This window comes from Mirounga angustirostris, unplaced genomic scaffold, assembly GCF_029215605.1.
Source record: "Mirounga angustirostris isolate CCGP_5_RB_7025 unplaced genomic scaffold, mMirAng1.0.hap1 SCAF_3, whole genome shotgun sequence".
NCBI lineage: Eukaryota > Metazoa > Chordata > Mammalia > Carnivora > Phocidae > Mirounga > Mirounga angustirostris.
In genome coordinates, this window is record NW_026991711.1 from 126,331,115 (window position 1) to 126,357,371 (window position 26,257).

Below are 26,257 nucleotides of genomic sequence, written 5' to 3' on the forward strand. Positions count from 1 at the left end.
TGACAATCTATATGTAAATTATTCAAGTTGAGACTCTGTTCACTTAATACCTCTTCCTTGTAAATTTTATATTTTCATTTTTATAAATCCCAATATTATCTATTTTTGAGTGATTTAGGTAAGCACTGAATCTTTAGAATCTCATTAATTCATAATGTTTGATTTCCTTTTATAGTGACTTGATTGTATCTTTATGGAATTACTGCTGTGTGCCAGGTATTGTGGTGATAAATATTTCAACTTGTCTCATGTATTCTTTAGTAATTCTGGAGATTCCATTATTACTCCATTTAATCAATGAAATGGTAAAACAAATTAGGGTCAAAGAGATTACTTTGCCCAAAATTATAGCATTATTAAGCAGCAGAACAAGGATACAAATCAGGTCTATAAAATTTCAGAGCTCAAGCTGTTTTACTGGCTCTTTAATATTAGACAATTACGAACTATGTAATTAGAGTAACTCAGGATTGGAAAATGAGTACCAGAGGTCATTGCAAAACTTTCTCTTATATGGATAGATACCATTCCCTTCAGTGTAAGTCAGGGTAAGGGGCTACACTTTTTATCTAAGTTCTCAATAGTTCACTGTACTATTTATAGTAGTTACTATGTATTAATTGATTTTCCTCATACAGTATTTGTTGTATTAATTTTAAAAAACAATTTAGACAGACTCATTCCTGTCAGCTTTTGCGACATCCCTAGGACCAAACGTTGAGACCTACATAAATAATAAAATATACTATATGATAAAGAATCCATAGCACTCTGTATATTATATAATCCTGTAAATGTTAAAAAATGTTTAAAAATGTCCTGTAAATGTAAAAAATGTTTAAAAGGCAGAAAATTACAAACATGTATAATTTAAATGGAGAGTAAGCTATAGAAATTACTGATGAGCTTGACTCTAAACTTGTCAGTGAAATAGTTTTTAAAATTTTGTTTAGTTTATTTGTAAAATACACATATTCAAATATTTTAAGCTTCAGTTCTTAAGTAGAAAAGTTGCAGCCTCTTGCTTAAAGTTTTTTATCTTGTTTATTCAGCCCACAGCTGGACTTGATCCAGCAGCAGATTTAGAAGTTAATTTAGCTTATAATATGATTATACTTCTTTAGGGCAAAAGAATGATGACTTTGTGCAAAGTCATAAAACTACCATGCAACTATTACTCCTTTTGAGAACCCATTTTCTTATCACGATTCCTGTCAGTAAAATGGTCATATGTTACCTGCTAACTGGTAACAATCTTCGTGTTTGTTCTCTATTTTGAAAACATTAAAAGAAAAAAAACACTAATAACCCTTTAGTCCATATAAATCTTCACACTGGTTGAATTTTCTTGAGAAATTTTTATTCAGTCTGGTCAGAAATAACTTATCAGCAGGTATTTCTTAAGTACATCTCATGTTTCTGTGTGCTAATGATTCTGGTGTATAAAATAGATAAAAAGCCAGTCTTTGTCATTTTGAGAAGTTAAGTCATATACATTTAGTGTATGCCAGATAACATATATCTAGTGAGCCAGATAACATTTTGCCAATTATATGCTGATAATCCTGCATTGCATATTGATAGAATACAAATTACCACTGATACTGCTTTGTTTCTATAACTAAGTATTAAATTGGTTGCTAGAGAAATAATTCAACAAATACTTATTCAGAACCTTGTATGTGCCAATTTGCAATAAAGTAGTAATTGTGTAACAAACATAGTAAATGCAAATTGGAAGAAGAGAGAAATTGGTATGGCTGCACAAAGTAAGTGAAGCTTGGACTGAGCTTTGATAGGCAGGACATCACTCAGAAAAGAGAAGTTTGTCCTTCTGGGAAAGAATGTAGAAATAATTCTATTCCAGGTGGTATACTTACTTAACTCTTTGTTCATGCTTTTTTCACAGATATTTTAGAATCTAAAATGAGTAGTTTTGGATGTTGTTATTGTTGTCTTTATTCAGCATTTTATAAAAAAATGGGGCTTTGAAAAGTAAATGCAAATATAGGAGGAAAGGATTAGGGAATGAATATTATGAGATTACCTTTTCAGGGATTTGTAAGATTTTATCTTTTTCAGGGTAAATGGGGGGCAAATATTTTACTTATCCAAAAGTTTTGTATTAGAAGCTTTAAGGTGGTGGAGATTTTATAAACTACTCAAAAATAGTTTTGTTTTAGCTTTTTCTTCTTATTGTTAAAAAATACATATCATAAAGGCAGGGCATAGAGGAATGAAGAGCACAGGCTTTGGGATCAGGGCTGCAGTCGAATCCCCTTCTTATCTCTTTATCTCTTATAGTATGACTTTGAGCACGTTATCTAATCTTGAGCTTCATTTTTCTCATCTATAAAACAGGGCTTTTGGTACCTATATCCTGGTATTATGAAGTGATACGTCGTGAGTAGAGTGCCCGTGCCATATAGGAGATGTGCAATAAACATTTTATTCTCAAGATTAAATTAATTGCTACTTAGGGGCCTCTGAGTGGCTCAGTCAGTTAAGCATCTGCCTTCAGCTTAGGTCATGATCCCAGGACCCTGCGCTGGGCTCCCTGCTCAGTGGGGAGCCCGTTTCTCCCTCCCTCTGTTTCCTGGCTTGTGCGCTCTTTCTCACTCTGTATCTCAAATAAATAAATAAAATATTTTTTTAAAAATAAATTAATTGCTATTAAATACATTAACAACTAGCATATTTTTAAATATAGAATATGAATTTTTTTTTTTTTAAGATTTTATTTATTCATTTGACAGAGACACAGCTAGAGAGGGAACACCAGCAGGGGGAGTGGGAGAGGGAGAAGCAGGCTTCCCGCCGAGCAGGAAGCCTGATGCGGGGCACGATCCCAGGACCCTGGGATCATGACCTGAGCTGAAGGCAGATGCTTAATGACTGAGCCACCCAGGTTGCCCCTAGAATATGAATATTTCTGAGAATTTTATTAAGAACAAGTCTGTAACTGTGTTGCTCACTTTAAGAAGGTAAGGGTGATGACTACAAAAGAAATGAAAACTTTCCCTTGTATTTTGTACCTCCTAATTTAAGAATACTCTTCTGAATCAGCTGATTTTTTTTTTTTTTTACTGAACACTTAACTATTTTTCTAACATATTTCTCTAGGACATGCTGATGGAGAGAAAAATACATACATTAAAATTCTGGCCTTTGAGGTGATTAATGTCTCCCATCCAAGGACTAACCAGGCCCCACCCTGCTTAGCTTCCGAGATCAGACAAGACTGGGAGCGTTCAGTGGGGTATCTAAGGTAGTGAAAGATATTTAGAATACCTGTTGTCCATAAGATTTTCTTTTGATCAGTATCCCATAAGGGTCAGTTAGGGCTGGATAGTCCTACTCTCAAATTGTATACACATACACACACCTTTTCTTCATCTAGTTTTCCAGATTGCAAGAGAAAAATAGAAAATAGGACACATAAAAATTCTATTTCCACTCCTAATATAGCTCTGTGAGCATACCCATCCAACTCTTGGAACAAGTTTAGTTACTATATTATCTTTTGTTTGCTTCCTGTTTTACACTCTTATTATCAGAAATTGTCAGCTAGGAATGTTAAAGCAATTTTATGTTTAAGGTTCTAAGAAACATAAATCTTATATAGAACTATCGTTCTTTTAATTTATAGTTTCTGTGTTAATAATGTAGTCTTTGAGCTATTTTATTATTGTTTAGTACTTGCTATGTATTTTGAGTGATATAAACCTGTTTCAAATTAGTTCAAATTGAGCTGTTTCAGTAAAGATAAAGGAAAACCTTTAAAACTCTTCCCATTACCTATAAAAATATTATTGACTTTTGATTCGGAAATACTTTTCTTTCCCCAATCTAATGATGCTTGATCATTCCCCAGATACTTACTGATCACTACTGTGTCACAGGCATACACTGGAGACATAAAGAACAAGATCTACTCCTTGTTGTTAATGCCAGTATTGTACCAGCAAATGCAAACTGTGACATTGTATAAGAAGCCTTTCCAGAGCCCATATATTTTAATAAGTTTAATATGTTCTTATCATTGTAATTTCCTAAATAAGTTAGGATTGATTATTGTGCTAGATATTCTTGTAGGTCATAGTTGATTATTGTAAGTACTAGTAAGCTGATGAATAGCTACCCACTGCCACTTTTTACATTTCAAATTGCTTTACTGGATTAAGTTTTTATTCTAGACTAAACAGAGATCAGTGCTTTGTGATGTTTGGGGTTTTTCAGTTCAGTATGCAATGGGTAAGTATTTTATGAATTCAGAACTGATCAGTGATAAAGAAATGGTAAGTATATATTTTGTAAAGCTAGTTATTAGATTTTTATAGAAAACAAATGCCCCCCCCTTTTTGAAGGAAAAATAAACATGAATGGTAAAACTTTATATAAAATGCTTTCTTTGGAGCTCTTGATTTAATAGATATTTATTCTGTAACATTATGTGTGCCAGGTACTCTGCTGGGGAATGGATATTTGATGGCAAATAAGACGCAAACCTTGCTGTCAAGTAACTGAATCTAATAGTAGTCTTTTCTTGCTTTTGTGTTAGAGAAAGTGTTACATCAAATAGCTTGGTGATGAAGAGTACTAGCTTTGGCATGCTGTGTATGTACAAATCAGTGGTATCACTTTGCTGGTTGTGTCATTTAATTTATCCAAGTTCTCTGAGCCTCCATTTTCTCATCCATAAATTATGAATATTAATACCTGCCTCTTGGTTGTTCAGAGGCTTACACAAGATAATTTCTGTACAATATTTAATTAATAAGCTCAGTAAATAAATATAAGTGATACACAACCAAGTATTAACTTTTACATATTTTTCTTGCAAAAATGACCTTGCCTACTGAGAGATGGTAGTTTGAAGGTTATATTTGCATTTGTTTTGAAGATGATGTTAAAGCACAAGCAGTGTATGTAAGTCCTTTATTCCCCTTATCCAGCTGCCTTACCACCTTGTTAACATGGTTGAACTCTAACTTTTAGTCTCTAAAAGTTTCCTTCTTTCCTTTTTGGGGAACTGTCAATAAGCATACCAACTGTATTGCTTTAGTTTGTGTACCAGAAAGGAATCTGAAGTCACTTGCTCATTTTATATAGGCTAGGTGAGTAGCCACCAGATAGAATTGGTATTCTAAGTTGGTATCAGACCAGTGACCCAGAGGTGATAGTCTCTGGTAGCTCATAAATAGTCTAGTTCAGTTTTTAAGTTTAGTGTTTATTTGGCACTGTCTAGAAATAACTGTTTTACAGGAATGTCAAGATTCTAGGGATATTGTTACTTTTAAAAAGAGATAATAATATTGGGTATAACTGTATACTTTAAAAAAAAAAACTTTAGGAATTTTTCTAAGGAAATAGATGTTTTTCAATGTTGCTCCCTAATTTTCTTTTCTTTTTAAAATATTTTCTTTAAGTACTCTCTATCCCCAGTGTGGGGCTTGAACTTACAACCCCAAGATTAAGAGTTGCATGGTCTTCCGCCTGAGCCAGCCAGGTGCTCCCTCCCTAATTTTCTATTGATGTTTTCATATGTCGTGTGTCTGGATATGTGGTTTTGGGAGTAGCTTTTTTCTAACTTTAACACTCTTGCAGTAACAGTACTCTGCTGTTTACCAGATCAGTTGGGGTGCTCTAAGAAGCAGGTTCCAAATGGGATTAGCTGTGCAAGAGATTTATTTGGGTAAATACCTGTGATGGATAAAGGGGACAGCAGTACGGGTGTGACCCTATGGAAGGAGAAAGGGAAGGTAGAATTGGGAATTCGGTAGAATTGGGAAGGTAGGATAAGGGGAAGTATCAGACTATACAGCATGTTTCTGAGAAAGTTTCAGCCACACTGATGGGGAGTCCTTGAGACAAAGTTGCCCTTTAGAGGAATCCTTTCTCTGTTTGGCAGGAATGGCTAGTTTCTAGTACCCCCACTTTGCCCAGTCATTACCTGGGAGTAGCCCAAGGGAAACATGACCTGGGGTGAACTCCCAGAAGATCCAAAGGTCTAGCATGTGGAGGTGGTGAGTCAGCTATGCTCTCTGCAGCAGCTTCTGTTGAACGGAGGTCTGAGCTGGGCAACTCTGTGACTGCCACCGTTAATAACACTGAGAACTACGGTGGCAGGTATACATGTATTTTATTTAATCTTATCACCAACTTTGTGAGGTGTCATTCATGAGCAAATGGGGACATTGAGAGCGTAAATAACTTATCCTGGATTGCTGAGCTAGCCAGTGGTAGAACCAGAATTGTAACTTAGGCAGGATTCTGACTCCAGTGTCTCAAGCATTTAAGTACCTATTACCAGACTGACTACATGCATACCCTAAAAAATTCTGCTGAACTTTATGATTTAACTATATTCTTTTTATAAAGTTTTATGAATCTGAAAATGTCTCATTACCTTTTGCCATACTAGTTTCTAAAGATCCATTTGTTTTCATTAAGGCATACATGTTCAGAACTTGCGGCTTTACTGTTTGAATTTTGATGCATGTCTTCACTTGTCAAAAAAAGTACATTATGCTAGTTACACCCCATCCCCCTTCTCTCCCAGTATATTGAAGTTGTACTACAGATCTCTAGCTACAGTAAGCAGTTCTCCAAGGATGAAGAAAGAAAATGTACATACACATAGGAATTTCTTTTCCAGAGCTAAAATTGACATTTTATAAATAATTTCCGTGTTGCAAACTCGAGACTAAGAAATCACAGCAATTCAGTGATATGCATTTGGCATGAGTCAGTTTTAGTTCTTAGTGCTTTTCATTGGAAATGGCATAAAAAGTAAGATTTCTTTGAATTTTTTATGCTGTGGGCTTACAAGAGACAGAAGATGTTTTTCTCTTATAGATGCTTGGCAGTGCATGGCAGCAGAAGTAACGAAAGGGTCACAAACCCCAGCAGTACTTCCCAGGTCACATGCACCCTTAATTTTTAAAGAATCTAGAAACAACCTAAGCAGTTGATAATACGTCATTTCTAGGTGATAAAGGGTATTTGATATGGAGTGCTGCTTTTCTTTCTACACCTAACATTTTTTATAGTCATTTAGAGACTTTATGTTTTTAAATATGTAACAACTGGTAACTGAATTACAACTTTTTTCTTTTTTTGATATTTGAAATTGATTTTGAGGTCTTAAAATTTTTCTTTCAAGCTTTGTTAAAAAAATTATTTCAGTTCATTTTATTTCTAAGCACTTTCCATAGTCATTGACTTCAATATAAGTGCAATTGGAAATGCCAGAGGCAACTACTATTAAGAGAGAGAGAGAGAGATGGAGAGATGATAATTATAGTAACTACTGCCAAAAGTGTGTATGCATTTTTCTTTCTAACACCTTTGTATTAAAGTAATTTTAGGAGCTTTACAATATAGCCTCCTTTGAATGGAGAAATTGGGAAACCTAGATTGATGCTTTAGAAATTTAGTCTAGTCTCTCAGTGACCTAGCAGTTGATATGAAAATATGAATTTGAAAATAAATAGCATATTGGGTAAACTGTACTATACGCATGAAAGAAGCCAAAAAAATTATGGATTAAACTGAATTTGAAAATAATTGCAGTTTTGAGTCCTAAACCAGATTCGTTATTAAAATGAAATGATAGGTTCTTGACCCTTGGGTGTGCTTGGAATAAATATGGAACACAGTATTGTTTTTAAAACTATTTTGCTTTTATAAGCTAAGACAGATGTACAAAAAAGATGCAGTTTTTATTTTGTATTGGCAGCTTCCAAATATTTAGTATCTATTTCCAAGAGTTGCAATTAGTAAAGCAACCATGGTACTGAAATCTGCACATCCCACAAGCTAATTATATTTGCAAGGTCAGAGTGAATACATATTTTCAGAAAAATAAAGGGTTATATAAATATGTGTCTTCTACTTGGCTGTTATATCACAGTTTGTTGATCTGGAGTATAATGTGTACAATTCACAAATTTGTCTGATAACAGAAAGTGGTGTGTGATTGTGTTTATTTTACTAACCAGTATATTCACAGCAATCACTTCCAAATATCTCTCCAGTAAAGATGTGTTAATTACAAAACAGACAAGGTCTTCTATTATATTAAAGCTACTAACAAGAAGACAGCAGGAATCACACATGTAAATAGCATCATCAACCCCTATTTTAGTCCTCTGTTTTGATCTGTGAGTTGCGCATAGACCAAAGGTGCTATTAAAGACTGAGTGTATGAAATAGGCAGCATTATATGAACAAAATTTATTCAACAGGAAAACAGACCTTTAACATGAATTTAACAAGCCTGAGAAATTATAAACTATCATATGCTGCAGATTCATGCAGTGATAATAAACAAAAAAGGAAAGTAAGAGGTTTCCCTAAGCTAGCCAAACTGCTAATGGTTTTGTTATAAGCTGTCTACTGTTGCAGTGACCTCTGAAAAGTCTCAAGGCACTTATACCAGAAAAAATTAAATGGTCAGGCTGGTGGATTGAGATTCAGTATGGTATATAGGAGTTCAGCATGGAAAGGAATTATAAAAGTCTAGCATCACATTCCTGAAAATATTCTTTATACTTTTGTTTGGAAGTTTTCGTTACTACATATTAATGAGGTAGTTTTTGTGCAAAGTTTTTGGCTAAATTACTGTTTGGATTTATAAGCTATAAACTGGACTGGTTTAATGTATGTATACTTTAAAACAAACTGTTTAGAAAATTCATATAGCTTCAGAAATGGATTCTTTCCCCTGTCCCCTTCCCCATACCTTAATTAATCTTTGGGGGTTCTTTGTGCAGTATATTGTATCTAAGATTTCCTTTCTTATCTTTGGAGTGACCACTTCACTGTCATTCTGTTGCATCATGCTGTAAATACATAAACATGGAGAAACGCCTTCAGCTTATACACACCTCCAAGTGCTCACCAGGGCTTTTTCTTGAATCTTACTGTGGCATAATTAACACCTTCTTCACGCATTGCTCATTAGTGCACTGGACATTAATGAGTCTATTTTGATAAGTTGCTCTAAAGGAGGAACCCACTTATTCTCACAGTGCAAAAGGCAATTATAAAATTGTACAGAAATTAAAATGTAGACTATATTGCCATATTTATATTTTTATTGCGTACTAAATCTAATTTTGGTCTGCAGGTTGTTGAACATGTTAGTTTCCTTAAGACAGTTGCTATAGCAATGGCAGCAAATTCCTTTAATCTTGGTGTAGTTAAAGTATTCTTTTCTATTGGCTATCATATCGCTACTGAGGAATTGTCAATCTAAGCATGTTATTTCACATAGGCCATCATTTATTAGTTGAACAGTATATTTTTAAATTTTTTCTCATTTTTTAATAGAATTTAATTTTTTTGTTTTAGATAGGTTTCTAACTGATCATAATACCTACTTAGCTGGTATTTCCTTTTTATGAAGTTTCACACCTGCTTATAATATTCCAGAGAAATATAATGGAGATTTTTGCATGTAAAATAGCTACCTGCTGTTTTAGTATGAAAGTGTTCAGTATAAGACAATATATAGGCATTTTGTTGTGATATATGATGGAATTTTCATAGTTTTGTAGGACTGGTTTTTTTCCTACAAATGATTTTACTGAAAAAAAAATTTTTTTAAGAATTTATTTATTTATGAGAGAGAGAGCACGAGCAGGGGGAGTGGCAGGCAGAGGCAGAGGGAGAAGCAGGCTCCCTGCAGAGCAGGGGGAGCCTGATGTGGGACTCGATCCCAGGATCCTGGGATCATGACTTGAGCCGAAGGCAGTCGCTTAACCAGCTGAGCCACCCAGGCGCCCAGATTTTACTGAAATCTTAAAATGGAATCAAAGTATTCTAAGAATAATAAGGCCAAAATGATGCTTTACTCTTAAATTTACCTCAATCTTTAAATGGTGGCGGTTCTTAATCCTGCATTCATTTAAGTACATCTATTAAAATGGTCACTTCTCCTTTTGCTTACATTTTAATTTTATTTTAGGGTGCTTTTTAGTAGAAAATTTTACTTCTGTATTTTTTAAACAAGTGTTTGAAATTATTTATGATAATATCTGATTAAAGCATGTCTGATATTAGTACCTTTATTATTGTTTTATGAAAATAAATGACAAAAAATGTAAGTATAAGCAAGAAGTATTAACCCAGGCCATATTATTTATATATAAATATGAAAGTTAAGTCTGAATTACAGTAACTGTATAAAAAGAAAAAGGAGTTTTCACAAACTATTAAATCATGTATGTTCTGGGAATACTTGGTTTTATTTGAGGCAAGAGGACTCTGGGGAAATTCAAACTGTTAGAAATAAAAGCAAAATTTCAAAGTTGATTTTTTTGGCCTGCCAGAGTGGACACTTGTAATGCTTTAGGTCTAAGTTTGTATTCTTTGTACTGTTTGACCCTTTGTGGTAGCCTTTTAGAAAGGGTGACTTTTTTTCTTTCTTTAGATCTTGTTCTTTAGTATACAACATGTATACATACTTAATACAGACTTTTAAAACTTGATTAGATTTCATTTGGCTTGAAAATAAATTTGATTTTCTACCTCTTACTAAATTATACTTACTCAGCTGTACTCAAACTGTATGGAAATGGGGAAGTCTAGTTGATGGTAGCTTTTATAATGTTAATAAATCTCAGTTAAAGCACTTTTATGGCAAATCTAGAAAAATGTATTATCCTGCTTTAAGATTTTTTTATGTGACAGAGGTATTGAGTTTATTCTCTAGGTAATTGATTTAATTTCCCAGAAAGAAGCATCTGTCTTAAAGTCCCAGCGCTTTACATAAAACTTCACAGCATTTTAAAAGCTTTAACGAGTTCTTTTCAAATCCGTGATAATGAACAGAAAAAGGTGTTTGGATAATATGTGATTCTTGTTAAATCTCTTAATATATAAGAGCTAACAGATGATACTGTATCATATAAGAATTTGAACTCTTTTTATACAGAAATGTTGAATACACTTAGAAAAAGATGATACCTATCGTTACTTCTTTACTATGAACTTACGGCCATCTCAGTCTATACTATGTTCCTGGCTTAAAGCACAGATGACCTTGGTTTTCTTGTGTTTGCCTCCTATTCTTGACAGTGGCTTGGATATTTAAGGCCATCAGACAAGGTATAAAGTCTTTTATAGTCACAAGAAGTAAAAGGTATCTGACTAGAAGAGAATACGTGGAGCAAGTGCCTTGCTGGCTGTAATTTTGTTGTCATTTCAAGTACTGTGGTAGTATAATTGATGTGACAGGGCTGGGCTTTACATGTGGTCCCTTAGCTTGTGCTCACTTTCAGTTTTAGTTTCTCTTTGTCATTCATTTTGATTAGGTAAAATTTAGGTGACAAACATATGCACACCAATGGAGGCTGTTTGGTGTGTAAGTTTAGTAATGACGTATTTCAATAATAAAGATGCAAAGTTAGTATTTTTCTTTACTGCTTCATGAAAATTGCAATAATTGGTGTCACCTTAAATTACAAGATAGAGGGTGGTGTGCTGATGGCACAGTCAGCAGGAGGCTCTTTTTTATTAATATTATAATTAAATGATTTTCTGGAAATAGGCCAGAAACAGATGCAAGTTGATCATGCCTGTCCACTGTTGCTTGCTATCATCACTTGCTTTTTAAAAAGAATTGACCTGACACCTTATTTTTACAGGTTGTTATTGATGCCTTCAGATTGATCAATGCTAATATGATGGTCTTAGGACATGAACCAAGACAAACAACCTCAAATCTGGGTCATTTAAACAAGCCATCTATCCAGGTAATGCCTGTATTTGATAATGTGTTAAACTCTGTTTTATATTTTAAAAACCTATTATAAATGGCCATTTTACGATCTAATACTTAGCGTTTTAATTTGTTTGCAATTAATTTTTCTTGTGCTTCAGAAGATTATGGAAACACTTGAAAAATTAGATTTGCTCATTTATGAGTCCGTTTTTAATGGAGTCTTTAAACTTACCTAACAAAGTTTGGGGATACTCTTTTTGGAAGCACAGTAGAGTCTTTCTCTTAAGAGTAACTTATGGCTTTGCATGGTTAACATTGTAGTAGAGCACTGATACAAGTTTTGGGTAGAGTGCATTAGGGGTATCATTACTGATTGGGTAGTAGACATTTCTCAGCATTAAAAATGGGAAAATTGATATACTTTAAGAGACAGAAACAATTCCTTTTAAATGGTACTTCAAACTTTCTGCCTTTTTTTTTGTTTACTCTCCACATTTAAAACAAATCCTACAAAACATATCTATATTATTACTTTTGATTCATTTATATCTTGTTCTAATAATGTCAACCACCATTATTACAGTTATGCAGGCATTTAATATCCTCCTGAGTGATTTTTTTTTTTTGTATCATTCACGTCTCATTGTTGTTACACAAATCTTTATTGTCTGCAAAGATTATTTTAAATGTGTTTTTAAATGCACCACAACCTGTGTCTATATAGTTAATTGCTTCTCTGAAGATTAATTAAATGGACAGAAATACCATAGAACACATAGGACAAAGACATTATAGTAGCTATTGCTTCTCGCCTTCTGAAACCTGGCTCTGTCATATGATTGTCTTTGGGGAGTTGTGGCTTTGACAGTTAACCATGGTTAAGCCTGGGTTGCACTCTGATTAACTTTACACCTTTAGACACTTACTTTTGCAGCAGTCACTCATCTGAAATCTTCGTCAAAGTGAAACGTTTTGTTTCAAAGGATTGAGGTGTGTTGCTTTTGAGTAAGATTGTTTTACAAGTCAGGGAAAACTGCAAAGTTTAATGAGTATGAAATAAGCTACCAGTGTTTTTGATTGGGTACAGACAAGCCCATGCTTGTATGTTCCAGGAGAATATATTATTGGACCTGTTTAGCCTGTGATAATGACCTTTCTTATAAACCCCCATAGTATCATACTGCTTCATTATTATTATTATTTTTTTTCTTTTTTTTTTTTTGCCAAAGGTTAAGTAGCATCTCACAATCCAAGATCATTGTGATTACTACGTGGTATATTTCTACCAGAAGTTTTTACTAATTGCAAGTCAGTAGCCACCTGTTGCCGATTTCATCTTTTAAATGTAAACCCTGCTTTTTAACTTTATAAATTGAGTAAAATCAATATTAAAATCTGTTTTTTTTCCCTACAGTAGTCCAGTTTGTATTTTTTAGTCCTACCTGACAGTCTGTAACTTAAGGTGGACCTTATAAAGCAAGTTCCAAACCCAAGTTAAAAGGACCTGAGTGTATAATAGCTACAGCATCATTGTTTTTCCTTTCATTTTAGTTTGTTTTGCCTTCTAATTAAAATCTGTAAATATATTGATTTCACAGTTTACATAGTGCTCATCAGAATGACATCTATCTGGGTGCTTTACAGTTTTAAGACAATTTCAATACTAAAACACTTAAATAGGACCAAGCCAACAAGTAACAGAACAAAGCCACACCACCTTAAAACTATTTTAGTTTTTTAAGACAAGCTAGAAAGAAAGCAGCCCAGAAGAACCTGAAGTGGTGAATGGTAATATTTATAATAGAATTTTAATATATGTTAGTAGAATCTTTGACTCAGGAATCAGAAGCCTTTCTGAAGGGGTTTTATTTTGAAGGAAAATTAGTTTGTGTTAAGAGGGGCCTTGCACCTAAACCAACTTTCTAGTAGTAGGTATCGATAGAAACCTGACAGCAGCCATCAGCACTTACGCTGATGGTGACTAATGCTTTTCTAACACTGATTTTTTACTATTATACTTATAGTAATGGGGGAAATTATGGTTATATTATAGACTACTGTTTAATAATTTGAGGAAAGTTTAAAATGTGTTAAGAAAAAGATTATAAAATAGGATTTACAAGTTCTCCTCTTTGCAAATACATATTTTATAAAATGTGCCTATCTATACAAAGATGTTGGTGATTATTACCTTTGGTGGTGGGATTATGGAATTCTTTTTCTTGTTTTTCCTTTTCCATATTTCTTAAACTTTCTACAATGAAACATATATTACTTACAGAAAATGTTATTTTTAAAGCACTAAAACAATGTTGGAAATATCTACAAGACAAAACTAATAGGCAAAGTTTATGTTAACTTTCATGTTTTAAATAAGGGAAGCCATTAATAGTCCTGATAGGGAGGCAGAAGTATGATGCTTACATTCTAGACTTTTGTTTTAATATATGAGACTTTGTATTATTTTGTACTTGAAACATTTACCATTATTGTCAAACGTATAGGATTGAGGGTTAACAAGCATTTATTTGAGTCACTAAAAATTTTAAACTAGTCCACTTAAGAACTGTTCAAAGCATTTCAGATCCTTAAGAGCCATAGTATATATGAAGATTGGGTTGTCAACTGCATGGAAATTTAGTAACTGTTGATGCACAGATACATTGTACAAGGACTGTGAGCCTCTAAGTGTAGCCCTGGGTACAATTGCATTGTCTAACAGAGTTAAGCTCTTTGAAAAACATCGTTTTCAGTACTTATTGAAAGTTATAAAACAGTTGGCCTGGAAGGAACCATTGTGGTCATTTTGTCGGTGAGGGAACTGAGGCCCAGAAAGTTCCTAATTTGCACAGGCTTTGTAGTGAGTTAGTGTAGGAACTGGTATTCATAACCTGGGCTCCTGGTTCTTAATACTATACTTGGAACTTAATTAATTAAATAATTAATTTTAGCATAGATAGTATATTTATACGGTTCAGAATTCAAAAGGTGTACAAAAAGGTATTTAGCAGAAACTCTCTTCTACTTTTGCCTTTTGCAACCCAGTTCTCTACTCTTAAGGGAAAAACAAAACACATTTTATTTCTTTTCAGAGTTACTATACTTATAGAAAGAAAAGTCCATTCATTTAAAAATATCTAATTGATACTATTTAGCTCCACGTTTTCACTTATCAGTGTAAAATAATTTAAGGCAAACAAACTTACCTTTGGATCTAAATAAACAAGCCTTTTTTTTTTTTTTTAAGATTTTATTTATTTATTTGAAAGAGAGAGAGAGAGAGGGAGGAAGAGCATAGAGGGAGAGGGAGGAGCAGACTCCCCGCTGAGCAGGGAGCCCGATGTGGGGCTCTACCCCAGGAGCCTGAGATAATGACCTGAGCCGAAGGCAGATGCTTAACCGACTGAGCCACCCAGGCGCCCCGAAACAAGCCTTTTTTAAGAGCATGGAACTTTTTTGACCTATCAAGAACCTCTAAAAAAGTTATTATTAGGGGCGCCTGGGTGGCTCAGTCGGTTAGTCGGCTGCCTTCGGCTCAGGTCATGATCCCAGGGTCCTGGGATCGAGCCCCGCATCGGGCTCCCTGCTCCGCGAAGAGCCTGCTTCTCCCTCTCCCTCTGCCTGCCTCTCTGCCTACTTGTGCTCTCTATCTCTCTGTCAAATAAATAAATAAAATCTTTAAAAAAAAAAAAGTTATTATAAAGTTCGTAAGCTGTGTATTTTATAATATGCCTGCTTTTCCATAGCAGTGAGTATATGGATATATAACTTTAACCACTTCTCAGTAGTCTGGGCAGTGTCAGTGAAGTATAATGAGGATAGGTTTTAGTTGTTTGTAGTTATTTGACACAGGCATTATATAGGAAGCCATTTAAGTAAAGGATCCTATTTTAGGATCTGTTATCAACAATCCCTTTACATAAAATACCGTCTTACACAATTCATTCCAACTTGATAGCTGACTGCCTCTCATAAACTGCTTATATGTTTATTCCATAGTTTCTGCCACCTTTGCTCATATATCACTACAGTTCTAAGCTTATTGCTTTTCCTTCTCGCTATTATTTATGCTCTAGTGGCTTAGACAGTCTTGAACATTCTTTGGGATTAGGTATCGAGTCTCCCAAAGATATTTATAATACTCAAGTTCTGTAAATCACATGAATGAACAAATACAGAAATATAAATAATTCAAATGGTGGTTGATTTTGAAGTTGATTGCACTGTAATGATTATGTATTGGTTTTGTTTTTTTTTAAACGATTTTATTTATTCATTCGAGACACAGAGATACAGAGAGAGAGAGCTTGAGCAGGGGGAGAGGCAGAGGGAGAGGGAGAAGCAGGCTCCCTGCTGAGCCAGGAGCCGGACGTGGGGCTCGATCCTAGGACCCTGGGATCATGACCCGAGCTGAAGGCAGACGCTTAACCATCTGAGCAACCCAGGCGCCCCTATATATTTGTTTTGAATTTGTCATACTAATAAAATTATGAAGCTCTACTCTAAAGATTAACTAAAGCAGCTTAGAAATAACCAGGAAGTTAATCAGCGGGATCTCAAAACTCCCCTTTGTCTATGGTCCTCCAAACCATTCTTTATCTAGAATAGATAGCCCCTTAGACTGATAATGAGTTCCAACCTAGGCAGAACTTCCTTCTTGAAAGGTTGGCAAGGTTTGAGCAAAGAAAACAAGGGTCAGGATATACAAGAAGGAAATAAATAAGCTCACTGCTGTTGGTAAATTCAAAACGTATTGTCCTAGAAACAGTGCTGTAAAAAAGTGCTGATCCCAGATCAGCCACTGAAAGCTTATTTAGCTTACAGTATATAATATTATAGAATTGAATCAAACTATAAGAATGCTTCTATGAGAAACTCTTGTAGATTTTAAATAGCCAATTAATGAATGAGTTTGGGGAACATATCCTGATTTAATGAAGAATTGCCTAAATTTTCCTAAGTCCATTATATGTTTGTTAAGTGTAAATTAAAAAGTTAAGTAATGATGTTTTAAGAAATTTCCTAGCTATATTTCTCCTTTTTCTGCCTGACATACTATGCCATTTGCTAGTATATTCTGTTTAATTTGCAATTTGACCCCTACAAAAGGTTGGTTCTCCCTCTTGGTAAAACTGATCTTCTATTTGGCATATGCTGCCTCAACTTGTTGACTAAATTGGTTAATTTGAAAGAATTTATTGTTCACTGAGGCTGTGTTTTTTGGGCTCATGTGGAAGGAGGACTGTATATGGCCAGTTGTGATTTGGAGTGTACTGGGGGTACACAGCCGGTGAGTAAGTGAAATTGGAAGACTGCTTGAGGATATCATTTTATTTAAACTTACATATTTTTTAATCATTATACCTGCTCATCTTTCATGCTGCCTGTGTTAGTTTTCCTACCTTTATCTAAGTAAGGTCATTAAAAATCAAGTAGGTAGTGCCTTCAGATACCAAACTGCATATTTTAGCAGTATAGTTAATCTTTAAAATGTGGACTGTGGGCCCATTTATTGGCCACAGGTGTCACTAGCATTAAAACTGCTGTGTAGAATTATGTAGTCAGGGCATTGCACAAAGGTCCTTCGATGAGGAAGGCAACTGGCAACTGACATCTAGTGTAAGTTCCACTCTCCAGTCAGGCTTTATCCACCGGAAGGACTAGGTACCATCTTCTTCTAATTCTTCCACCCAGGGGATATACTTCCTAATTTACATAAATATGAGTACATATTAAGGAAGGCCCTGATTAATTCTATTTGTTGATCTGCACAGCACCACATTTCTGAGCACTGAAATTTAATTCACTACTCTTGATGATTATTGAGATGGATAAGGATTTAATAGATACACTTAGTACTTTAATTTTGTACATCAACCATTTTATTATAGCAGATGTTAGGATAAGAATGGATTGTTATAGTACTACCTAAAATGCTTTAGTACTTGGTGGAATGATTTTTTTGCTAGCATAGTTTTATTTATTTATTTTTAAAGATTTTATTTATTTATTTGACAGAGACAGCAAGAGAGGGAACACAAGCAGGGGGAGTGGGAGAGGGAGAAGCAGGCCTCCCGCCGAGCAGGGAGCCCGATGCGGGGCTTGATCCCAGGACCCTGGGATCATGACCTGAGCCGAAGGCAGACGCTTAACGACTGAGCCACCCAGGCGCCCCAGCATAGTTTTAAAATAAGACTGGCCATGCTTTGTTTTTATCCTGATCCTTTAAAGTATAAAGACTTAATCCAAGAATTTCCTAAGACACATTGTGGCATACTATGGTAGAAAAAACATGGGCTTTGGAGTCAAAAATACTAGGGTTCAAATCCCACCTTTGCCTTGCTATAAAAACTGGGACAAATTAAGATTTGTGTTATATTTTCTTCATCTGTCAAAATACAAATGGAACCAGCCTTACCAGGTTGTTACAAAGATTAGAAGACCTAATGTGAAAAGCAGATGCTGTGTACTCACTAAATGTTTCCTTTCTAGCCCTTCTTCTACCTCAACACCTTAACGCCTTCACTGTAAAAATCCAGTAATTAGAGAGTGCAGTGGTGTTTTTGGTTAGCTTTATCTTTATAGTTGAGCTAACCCTAAAACTTTTACCCTTCTGTTTTTATACTTGTTGAAAATAAGTCCAAGGTGTATCTGTACTTTCATGTCTTACTAGGCTGATAGAGGATCCCCCAGAATATCATTCTGAACCTCATTTGAACATTTGTTGCTAGAGTTCGATATTTGAGCAGTTGTGAATGGATTACATGACAGGCAGCGTTATTGTTTCTTAATAAAGCCATGTCATTAGCTTAAATTTTTATTATGATCTGCCTGTTTGTCTTAGAGAAGTCAAGTGCAGTGGAAAAAATTCTGATTAGTGAGAAGATAGTAAAGGTGTTGTCTATAGGATATGTCAGCAGTTTCAAACTTATTTTTTACATGCAAAACATTAATTTGTCCTTTATCTACTCCTTTATTTATATAGGCCTTAATTCATGGACTAAACAGACACTATTACTCCATTACTATTAACTACCGGAAAAATGAACTGGAACAGAAGGTAAGTTAAAATTTTTATCTTAGAGAGAGGGAAAAAAAAATCTTTTTCAGACCAGTTGAACTATTACATAGTATATTTGAATTTGAATTGTTGACCTTGTTCATTGATGTGTTCAAATATTTTTTCATTCCTGATGAATTGCAGGAATATTTTATTGGATATATTGAAAGACATTTTACCTTATTGGTAGGTGCTAAACAAGAAAATAAGTAGGTAACAAACATTTCTGTTTGAGTATATGATTAATTACAAAAATCTTTCTTCTCGTTCTGATTTTTCTGATTAATTTATCTTTTTCCAACAAAATGACCTTTTGAAACTTTTTCCAAATTTGAAAGGAATAAATTAGATTATAATTGTGTAGTACTTAAAATTACCCTATTTACATAGGTGAATGGTGAAAGGTGAATCAAAAGGGAAATACAGTAGGGTTTTCAGATATTTATTTATTTATTTATTTATTTAAGCTTTAAAGTTTTTAAAGATTTTATTTATTTATTTGACACAGAGAGAAAGACAGCGAGAGAGGGAACACAAGCAAGGGGAGTGGGAGAGGGAGAAGCAGGCTTCCTGCGAAGCAGGGAGCCCGATGTGGGGCTCGATCCCAGGACCCCGGGATCATGACCTGAGCCAAAGGCAGACGCTTAACGACTGAGCCACCCAGGCGCCCCAGGTTTTCAGATATTTAAAGCTAGATTCTTACCCTTTTTTATACTAGGCAATTTTTAAATTTGGTTACTTTAAAAATTACCTAGCATTGGGCGCCTGGGTGGCTCAGTTGGTTAAGCGACTGCCTTCGGCTCAGGTCATGATGCTGGAGTCCCAGGATCGAGTCCCGCATCGGGCTCCCTGCTCGGTAGGGAGTCTGCTTCTCCCTCTGACCCTCCTCCCTCTCATGCTCTGTCTCTCATTCTCTCTGTCTCAAATAAATAAATAAAATCTTTAAAAAAAAATAAATTAATTAAAAAAAAATAAAAATTACCTAGCATCTTGGTGGCTTAGCATTCTTTTATTTCTACTATTTTAGGATTATTTCAACTAATACCAAATATTTCAGTCTGCCTATTTATTGCTTTTTGAAATTACAATCTGAACTGCCTTTTTTTTTTTTTTTTTTACTATTACAATTAGTCATCTTCCAAATTAGCTTCTTGTATTTCTCCCTGAGAAAGACTTAAAATAATTTTTAAGAACCCTGAGTACTATTGATAGCCAGTAAGTTTTGGTTTGTATGTGACTCTCAAGTCCAAACATGCTAAGTAATCAGGAGTAAATAAGACCTTACTTAACTGATCAAAACTGTTCCTCACAAAGGTGCCTTAGAAGGGAATTCTCGTGCATGAGGTAAATGGGAAGTGGGATGAATTGGGCTGTCCATATTGCCTCCACTTTCAACCAGATGACATCCACTTTTAATGTCATTTATATATTGTGCGGAAAGATGTGCTATATAAGATTTTCACTGAAAGAAGAATTCTGTTTTGTTAAGTTTTATAAACCATTGTTTTAAAAGGTCAAAGCTACCAGTCAACTCACCCAAAGGACCTGTGTGCTTGAGCATGCTGATGAGTGAGGGGCTGCAGGTGCCAGTTCTTCCCTGACCCAAGGGGAGACACAGAGCCATAAATCTTTCTTCAGCTGTTTGCCTGTGTCCCAAAGTTTGTATCTGCTGTGGTAGATTTAGTTGATAGCTTGAAGTATATTTTCAACACTTATTTTTAATTTTTATAGAATAGGTACAGGCCATGAAAAAGAGCACCAGTCAGATACAAACTGAACACTTTATTCACATATGTAAATATTTTATCAGTCTGATATCTGACACCCAACTATTTGGAAATATCCAGCTAATTACATTAACTTTTCCCCCTTTTTGATGCCCCTAAAATTTACCATGATCCTTGGCATAAAAGATACACACATAAATACCTACATAATTAATGTTATGTTTATGCTCCTAGTAGCTCAGTTTAGGAGCTTTTATAGTACCAGAAGCCCTGCCTTTACTCTTATCCCACCAACCTGTATACTTACCTTCAAACATACTCAGGGGTCACAATGGAATCCTTGTTTAGGCATGGTAAGGATATCCTCATGCTCTCTGGGAACTTTGCTTTTGAGGTGGTAGGAAAAATCCAGTTCTCAATGCTTAACTATAGGTAGCTTTATAACATACATAGTTGCAGCTGCACCAAAATTTCCTGAAGATGTATTTTCTAGAACACTTACCATTGGAGAAGAGGAGAAGCAGTCAAAGAAATTGGAATTACTTGTGCAGGATTTTTTCAGTTATTTTGCAAACTACTCTTGTCCCTATGGGCCCTTGAATAGGAATGGAGGAATTTGGAGCTTTTGTCTTGTGAAGTCTTATAGGTGATTTTTGACATGCAGCTTATTCTCTAGCATAGAAACAAAAAACAAAACAAAACAAAAAACCAACTTTGTACCACATATAACTGCAAAATTCTAAGCAAGTAGAATAGTTTTTCTACACTAAACTCGACACTTCAGCTATATCTTCAGATCATGGCTCATGGATCTCACAAGATAGACTGGTCCTAATGGTAAAAGAACAACAATCATTTTTTTTCCACAAAGATTTTATCAGTCATTTGAAAAAGTTACTCAATTGTAAGTTCAATTAAAGAACATTTATAGAGCAGTAAGACTACAAAAAACTGTCTTAAGACTCTAAACTTGAAAACTTAAGGAACTTTGAGGAAAATGTACTCAGAACGAGGAGTCTAGCTTGAGAAACAACGAACTAAGGTGTTTAGTTCCATGATCACTAATAGAGTCTGATCCTAGTTTGCTGCTTTGATTGTAGACTGGACAAATCTATGATTTCTTGTCCAGTTTCATGACTTTTCATTCTGACAGTAAGGAAGTTTTCATTTTAAAAATTATAGATGGAATGTTAGGATTGAAAAGAAACTTAGAGAGTTATGAGGCCTTAGTTCGTAGACTATAAACTGAGGCTCAGAAAGATTTAAATGAAGTCATTCAGTGAATGGGACATTTACCTCCTTATCATGGCCTTTGAAAGCTGGGCTATATGAACTATTAGAGACCTTGTGTGTAACGTAGTAGTTCACTCATTCATTCATTCATTCATTTATGCATTCAGCAAATGTCTATTGAATGTCTGCTATGATTAGATTAGGTACTGTTCTAGACTCTAGATCTTGGTGATCTTGAAATCAACAGGTCAAAGCTCCTACCCTGTTGAGTTTTCCTTAGTGAGAGAGAAATGCAATAATAAAGAAAACAAAAATTTCAAGTGTTGATAGTGTTATAAAAATGATAAGAGAAGACAGATGTTTAAGATAGTGTGAGGTGACTTTTGTATATAGTGTGGTGAGGAAAGGCATCTAACTCTAAGGAAATGAGAAATAAAAGCCATGCACAGATAAGGAAAATAGCCTTTGAGGCAGAAGGACAGCAAGTACAAAGGCCATGGCATTGGAATACTCCTGAGGTTATATTAATATAAATTTAGGAGAATTCTTATTCAAGTTTAATAAAATTAAGTTTTAAATTCTTTCATTAATTCTGAAGTTTTTTTGTGACATTGTTTCTCAAGACAAGTGAAGGAAATATCCTCAATACAGGAAAATAATTACTTTTTCTTTATATTTTTTAGATGTTGTTAAATTTGCATAAGAAGAGTTGGATGGAAGGTTTGACACTTCAGGACTACAGTGAACACTGTAAACACAATGAATCAGTGGTAAAAGAGATGTTGGAATTAGCCAAGAATTACAATAAGGTGAAAGTTACTTCCAGCATTTCTTTCTTTTTTTTTTTTTTTTAAGATTTTATATTTATTTATTTATTTGTGAGAGAAGGTGGGGAGGGAGAAAGCACAAGCTAGGGGAGAAGCAGAGTGTTGTCTTGTGTCGTACGCCCCCCCCTCCCCCGGCCGAGAAGGGAGCTCAACGTGGGGCTCGATCCCGGGACTCCGGGATCATGACCTGAGCTGAAGGCAGATGCCTAACCGACTGAGCCACCCAGGCGCCCCCCAACATTTATTTCTTACAGTCTTTGAAATATGTATGATTAGATGGCAAACATGGTATAAATATATAGTTAAAAATAGAGTGGCCTATTTTATAGATCAGATAGTAAATATTTTGGACTTTGCAGGCCATCCAGTCTGTTGGCAGCTACTCAGCTCGGCTGTCAGTCGTCTAAAAGCAGCCACAGACAATACATGAATGAGTGAGGCTGTGTTTCAGTACAAATTTATTTTATTTTTATTTAAAAAAATTTTTTTAAAGATTTTATTTATTTATTTGACAGAAAGAGAACAAGAGAGCACAGGCGGGGGGGGCGGCAGAGGGAGAGGGAGAAGCAGGCTCCCCGCTGAGCAGGGAGCCTGATGCGATGCAGGGCTCGATCCCAGGACCCTGGGATCAGGACCTGAGCCAAAGGCAGTCGCTTAACCGACTGAGCCACACAGGCGCCCCAATACAACTTTATTTAATAAAACAGGCAGCTGGCTAGATTTGGCCTGTGGGCTGTAGTTTCCAACCCTGTTGTAGCCCATATAAAATAGTTTTACATTTGAAATTTCTTCCTTATCCAGAGGGCTTTTTCTTGGAAGGGAAGGGGAAACAAGGAGATGTAGGATAATAACAACAGCATTTAATACTTCTACAATAGTTTATGAACTTTTCTTTTATTCATTTAATAAGTGTCTATTGAAAACTTGCTATGTGCCAGGCACTGGGGATATGGTAAGAAGCAAGACTTGTCCTCACAGAAATTATTTTCTGGTGGAGGAAACAAAGTAAACAGAGAAACACAATATAATAATATATTGTGATTGGTGCTATACGAAATAAATGGGATGATGTAAGAATAACTAGGGGAGATCACTTTATATGAGGATGTGTAAAAAGTTATATTTTGTGAAATCTCCTGAAAATATTTATTGTATGCTAAAATACATGTGGCCATAATATTTTTGTTCATAAATTTATATTCTTTTACAATTCTGAAATTAAAAAAAATACTTGAACTATGACTTAAAATGTATGTTCTTTGTTGTATTAGTTTCCATAAACTGGGTATTTTAAAACAAATATATTCCCTCACAGTTATGGAGGCTAAAAGTCTAAAATCAAGGTATTAGCAGCCTCCAGGGGAAGATCTTTCCTTTCCTTTTCCAGATGCTTTAGTCCCAGGCTTTCTTTAGCTTGTGACAACTCCAATCTCTAACCAGGGTTAGGATTTAAACATATTTGGGAGGGAGGGGGGAACATGATTCAACCTAACATGTATTTTCCAGCTTTCTTGACAAAAACCCACATAAAGAATAGATTTTACATTTTGACCCAGAACATGCAAATGTATATGTGTGTATATATATATAGTTGCAACAAAAGTTTTACAAAATAATATTTACCCTTATTACATGTGATGTGTTGTCATTTGACTCAATTTTATTGTTTCAATCATATATATATTACATACACATACATATAGCTTGCAACCCATTAATGTATTGAAATCCTGCACTTTGTAAAACACACAAATTATACAGTGTTTTGTTTACAAATATTTATTGAATATCTCCTGTACAAGTTGCAGTGGAAAACAGGGATCCTTCCTTCATTTATAGGAAAACAGAGGCAGTAAAAAAAATTCACAAATGATCAGGGTAGTAGGCCAAAATTGGCATGTTCCTTAACACCTTAGTATTCAATTTGTCCACAGACCAGCTGTATCAGTATCACCTGGGATCTTGTTAGAAATGCAGACTCTCAGACCTACTGAATGAGAATCTACATTTGATCAAGATTTCCAGGAGATTTGTATACTCATTTGTATACAAGTTAGAAGTTAGAGAACTGCCCTAGAGAAGTCTGTAGTGAAATCCTATAGAGATTCAGGGGCTTTTGCTTTCAGTTGTGGGAGACCCAGGATGCTGTCTTAGAGAATAACAGCATTTGAGCTGGACCTTAAAGCTTGAATAAGATTGGACATACAGAGAAATGTTACCCTAGGCAAAATAAACATTACGGGTAAAGACTAGGAGACAGAAAAGGCAGAGACACCTTTTAGGAAACTGTGTTTGGCTTGAGTATATAATATATGAAGGTGAATGGGGGAGAATAGTTTTTTTAAGTTACTGAAGTCAAATAACAGGGCTTGGAATATCAGGATAGAGTTATTTTTGACCAGGAGCATGATATACCCAGAACCTGTCTCTAGAAATGTAATTTGACAACAGTACTAAAGGAGGAGTGTGCTGTAAGAGGAGATTTGAAATGGACGTTCTGTTTAGGAGGAGCTTTCTATTATCCAAACAAAATGGACTAGGTATCATCAGGTTTACCACAGTGGCATTAGGAACAGAGACATCAGTAGACAAATAAATAAAATGTGGCTCCCATTGGATGGATGAAGTGAAAGAAGAAGGATGAATCAAGGGTGAATTCAGGGTTTCTTCCTAAGTGACAAGAAGTATGTTAGTACCATTAAAATTTTCCAATTTAGAAGTAGAAGGATTGAGAAAGGAGTTAGAGTTTTATTTTAAACAAGCAGTGGAAATATAGGACTAGAATTTAATGGTAGGGGCTAGAGCTTAAGATTTTGGAGACAGTTAAAATTGATATTGGTTGTCACACCAAGAAGTAGTATTTCTCTTTCTACATTAAACATGTCTTACCAAAATAAATATTAGCCAAGAGACAGTATATAAAATTTGCCACGTGTAGCAAGAAGTCTTTGGAGAGAGTTTAGCTTTGAAAAAAATTGATGGGCCCATACAAACGAAATTCCAGCAGAATTAGGTCTGACTTTGAAGATCATGCCCTGATGTATATGTAGTGTTCCAGCTGGAAATCTCCACTGATTCTAGATGATAGGGGGGGAAAAAATTCTTTTTATCTTTCTAGTATATGTTTTCATGTAGTGATATTAAAGAAAAAGAAGTAGTTTATCATACTTAAAACAGTTATTAACCTTTTACACATTAGTGACTTAAGTAATATTATTCAGCAGACTGTAGGAATGGTTTTCATTTCTCTGTAACATTGCAAGTTTAAGTAAATTCATATTGGTACCACTGCCAGGAAATAACCTATTTATGGTTACTGCTGCCCATCCACAGAAGTTTTTCCTATTTTACAGTTTTAAAAAATCTCTGTAGTACTCAAAAACTTGTAAGGTTTGGTTATAAAATGAAAACAATGTGTAAGCTGTGATATGAAGGAGTCCAAATTTGAGAATGTAATTCCCTCTGTGATTGAAAGAGAATGTGGTGGAGTTTTTAGTAACACTTAAAATATAAAAAGAAAGGCCCATGCTACCAATTCTTCATAGTATTCTTTTTAATTGGTTGGTGTTTTAAACTAAGGTAATTACCGTTAGGTGCCAGTTAGCTCCTAAAGTGAAAGAAGATCAGAAAATAATTAAATTCCTTTGTCCCAACTTTTCTATTTCAAGTCTGAATTCCA

The 26,257-nt window shown here is 34.8% G+C and overlaps 1 protein-coding gene across 2 annotated transcripts in view; it reads left to right on the forward strand.

Annotated features, from left to right (window-relative positions):
• Positions 1–26,257, forward strand: part of PSMD14 (proteasome 26S subunit, non-ATPase 14) — a 103,993-nt gene that overhangs the window by 67,710 nt on the left and 10,026 nt on the right. For both annotated transcript variants that reach the window (XM_045868753.2, XM_064586615.1), the window contains 3 exons: positions 11,655–11,762; positions 18,717–18,791; positions 22,435–22,560. In XM_045868753.2, coding sequence (XP_045724709.1) covers positions 11,655–11,762; positions 18,717–18,791; positions 22,435–22,560 — 309 coding nt within the window. The remainder of the gene's footprint in view (positions 1–11,654; positions 11,763–18,716; positions 18,792–22,434; positions 22,561–26,257) is intronic.